This window comes from Rhinopithecus bieti, unplaced genomic scaffold, assembly GCF_001698545.2.
Source record: "Rhinopithecus bieti isolate Rb0 unplaced genomic scaffold, ASM169854v2 scaffold_26603, whole genome shotgun sequence".
NCBI classification, from domain to species: Eukaryota; Metazoa; Chordata; class Mammalia; order Primates; family Cercopithecidae; genus Rhinopithecus; species Rhinopithecus bieti.
Genome location: NW_016812252.1, coordinates 123487 through 126475, shown reverse-complemented (window position 1 = coordinate 126475; position 2989 = coordinate 123487). Strand labels below are relative to the sequence as shown.

Here is a 2989-nt window from a genome sequence, read left to right as displayed (position 1 = left end):
CGCTCTGTCGCCCAGGCTGGAGTGCAGTGGGCGGATCTTGGCTCACTGCAAGCTTCGCCTCCTGGGTTTATGCCATTCTCCTGCCTCAGCCTCCCAAGTAGCTGGGACTACAGGTGCCCGCCACCTTGCCCAGCTAGTTTTTTGTATTTTTTAGTAGAGACGGGATTTCACCGTGTTAGCCAGGATGGTCTCCGATCTCCTGACCTTGTGATCCGCCCATCTCCGCCTCCCAAAGTGCTGGGATTACAGGCTTGAGCCACCGCGCCCGGCCTCGTTGATGACATCTTTGTAGTAACTTAGGCAAAAACAAAGCAAAAATTCAACACTTTTTCATGATCTGAAAGACTGAAAATTAACTACTTCAATAGATTACGGGTTATCTAACAACCATGTAAAGATCATACTTTATGGTAAAATTTAGAAGCATTAACACAAGGCATAAAACAGAAATGCCCGTATTAACCATACTGTTCAACCTGGACTTGAAGTAATATCCAATATAAAAGATTAAGGAAAAATAAGATGTAAGAAGCTTGTCAAGAGACAATATTCTCATTATTTGGACTATTTTTATCAATCAATCGAGAATCTACACATACGCCATTAAAGAAATTCAGTAATTGCATTTGATACAAGACCAACCTAAGAAACATATTATTTCCGGCTGGGCGCAGTGGCTCATGCCTGTAATCCTAGCATTTTGGGAGGCTGAGGTGGATGGATCACCTGAAGTCAGGAGTTCGAGACCAGCATGGCCAACATGGTGAAACCTGTCTCCACTAAAAATACAAAATTAGTCGGGTGTGGTGGTGCATGCTTGTGATCCCAGCTACCTGGGAGGCTGAGGCGGGAGAATCACTTGAACCCGGGAGGCGAAGGTTGCAGTGAGCTGAGTTTGTGCCATTGCACTCCAGCCTGGGCAACAAGAGCAAAACTCTTGTGTCAAAAAACAAACAAACAAACAACACACACATACACACACAGAGTCTTAGAATTATAAGCTTTTCCAGGATAAAATAATTATATTAAAAACATACAAGAAGTAATGAATGAAAAAGAGCTGGCTCTAAGAGTTGGGGGGAAAATAAAGCCCAATAACATAAACAATTTGCTAAGCCAATCATGAAAAAAAGGAGGGTACATGATCATTATTTCCAGTTCTGTCTGTTTTGCAAACAACAAACATTTGTCCAGGTACAGCTATTTGCAAGATCCCCCCAAAGGGTTCAGGCCACCATACAGAAAAATTCCATGGTGAGAAGGTCGTCATAAACTAGCCCAGAGACTAGGGCCAAAACCCATTAAACAAAATAAATGTAATTATTTTTAGTAATTAACTTGGGAGAAAAGGCGTGCCATGGTAAGGTGCGCGGGAAAGGGCGGATTTTTAGAGAAAATTGCTGGAACTGAGGTTTAAAGCAAAACCAGGGGGAATGGAGCTGCCTAGGGGTGACTTCCATACAAAACAGGCCCGATGCAGCAATCTCACAGTCTGAAAGTAGACTGTATTTCAACTAGCGTAGTTTTATGCCAAGGAGCATCTTTTTTTCCAGACTTTCTAAGTCAGCCACTGATCCAAAATTCTGCAACGCAGCCTGTATCAAAAAAGCATCTATCCGTCATCCACTCTCGGAGATCCTTGTAGGCTGCGCAACATCCACAAAAGGGCTATCAGGAGACAGACGCCTGGAGCCCAGTAGCGTGGCAAGGGATTGTGGGAGGCAGCTCATTCCTGGAACAGGCGTCTCCGGGCCTTGCACGGAGGGCGCTCTGGGAACTCCGGGCGCGCGTGGGGACCTGGACTTGGAGAGGGAGGTAGAGGTTGGAGAGGTGAGCTGGGGACAGGCTCCAGAAGGTGGAATTCCGGGTCGAAGATGGGGCTTGGAGAGCGTCTTTCTGAACTGGGGTTGGAGGCCGGAGCACAGGGCCCTGGGATGGGGCCCTCCCGGTAGGGGCTGAACATACTTCTAGCGGAGGGGTAGAGCCCAGCTGCTGAGCCGGATGCGGAGTCCATGCAGAGCTCCGGGAATTCAGAGTCCGCGTCCTCCTCGTAGGCCTCTTCCTGGGCGGCGATCTCTGGGACAGATGCGCAGAAGACTTCCTGCTCGACGACGACGTCTTCCCCGTGAGCGCCCAGGAAAACGTCCACTTCCAGGCCGGCAGACGAGTCGCCCTGCGCTCCTGAGCGTTCGTCGACGGAGCTTAGGAGGACCTCCGGGATCAGGATTAGGGTGTGTCCACCAAGAGACACTCGCAGGACCGACATTGGCGCGAGCTCCAGCACCAGGTCGACGTTCTCTAGCGGCACACGCAGGGCACAGCCCGCGGCCAGGACCACCACGGAGGTGAGCGCGTCCACGGCCGGGATCCCCGCCGGGTCTTCCAGGCTGGGCGCCGCGCGGGGTTCGGGGCCCGCGGGCTCCTCCAATCGGCTGCGCTTGGCAGGGCCTGGTCCTCCTGGCTGCTGTCCCCACCAGGGCTCAAGGCAGGCGCTGGGACTGCGGGGCCGGCTGCCCATCACCTCGACGGCGCTGCGGACGGCGCTCCTGGGCCTGGCAGAGGACTTGGGGGCGGGGGGCGCGGGCGGCGAAGTTCTCTTTGAGGTAGCAGGTGTCAGTGGTAGGCCAGGCGGGTTGGGGCGGACGGGGCTCAGGACCGCGCGACGTCGGGCGAGTCCTCGGAGCCCTGGGGGCGCCTCCCGGAGATCGGAGTCCGTGCTACTGGTGGAGCCTCGCACGCTGTGGAGCTCAGCCTTGAGCGCTGGAATCTTGGGCCTTCCTGACGCAGACCCGGATGCGCACTGCAAAGCCAATTATGTTGTAAATGACGGCAGCTGAACTGAAGTCGCAAAATGTCACGCAATCCTCCGCCCCCTGGAGGACCCGCCCTAGAGGCGGAGGTACCCCTGCTGCCCAATAGCGGTGGCTATGGTTGGTCGGTCACGGTGGGGAAATACTCTTACGGGCCGCTGGGGGCCGAGCATCTGTGC

At 53.5% G+C, this 2989-nt stretch overlaps 1 protein-coding gene across 1 annotated transcript; it reads right to left on the bottom strand.

Annotated features, from left to right (window-relative positions):
• Positions 1 to 1726: 1726 nt before the first annotated feature.
• Positions 1727 to 2568, bottom strand: LOC108544604 (proline-rich protein 23C). Its single transcript, XM_017895830.1, has one exon. It carries the CDS (start codon positions 2516 to 2518, stop codon positions 1727 to 1729), a length of 792 nt encoding a protein of 263 aa, XP_017751319.1. The 5' UTR covers positions 2519 to 2568.
• Between the last annotated feature and the right edge of the window lie 421 nt (positions 2569 to 2989).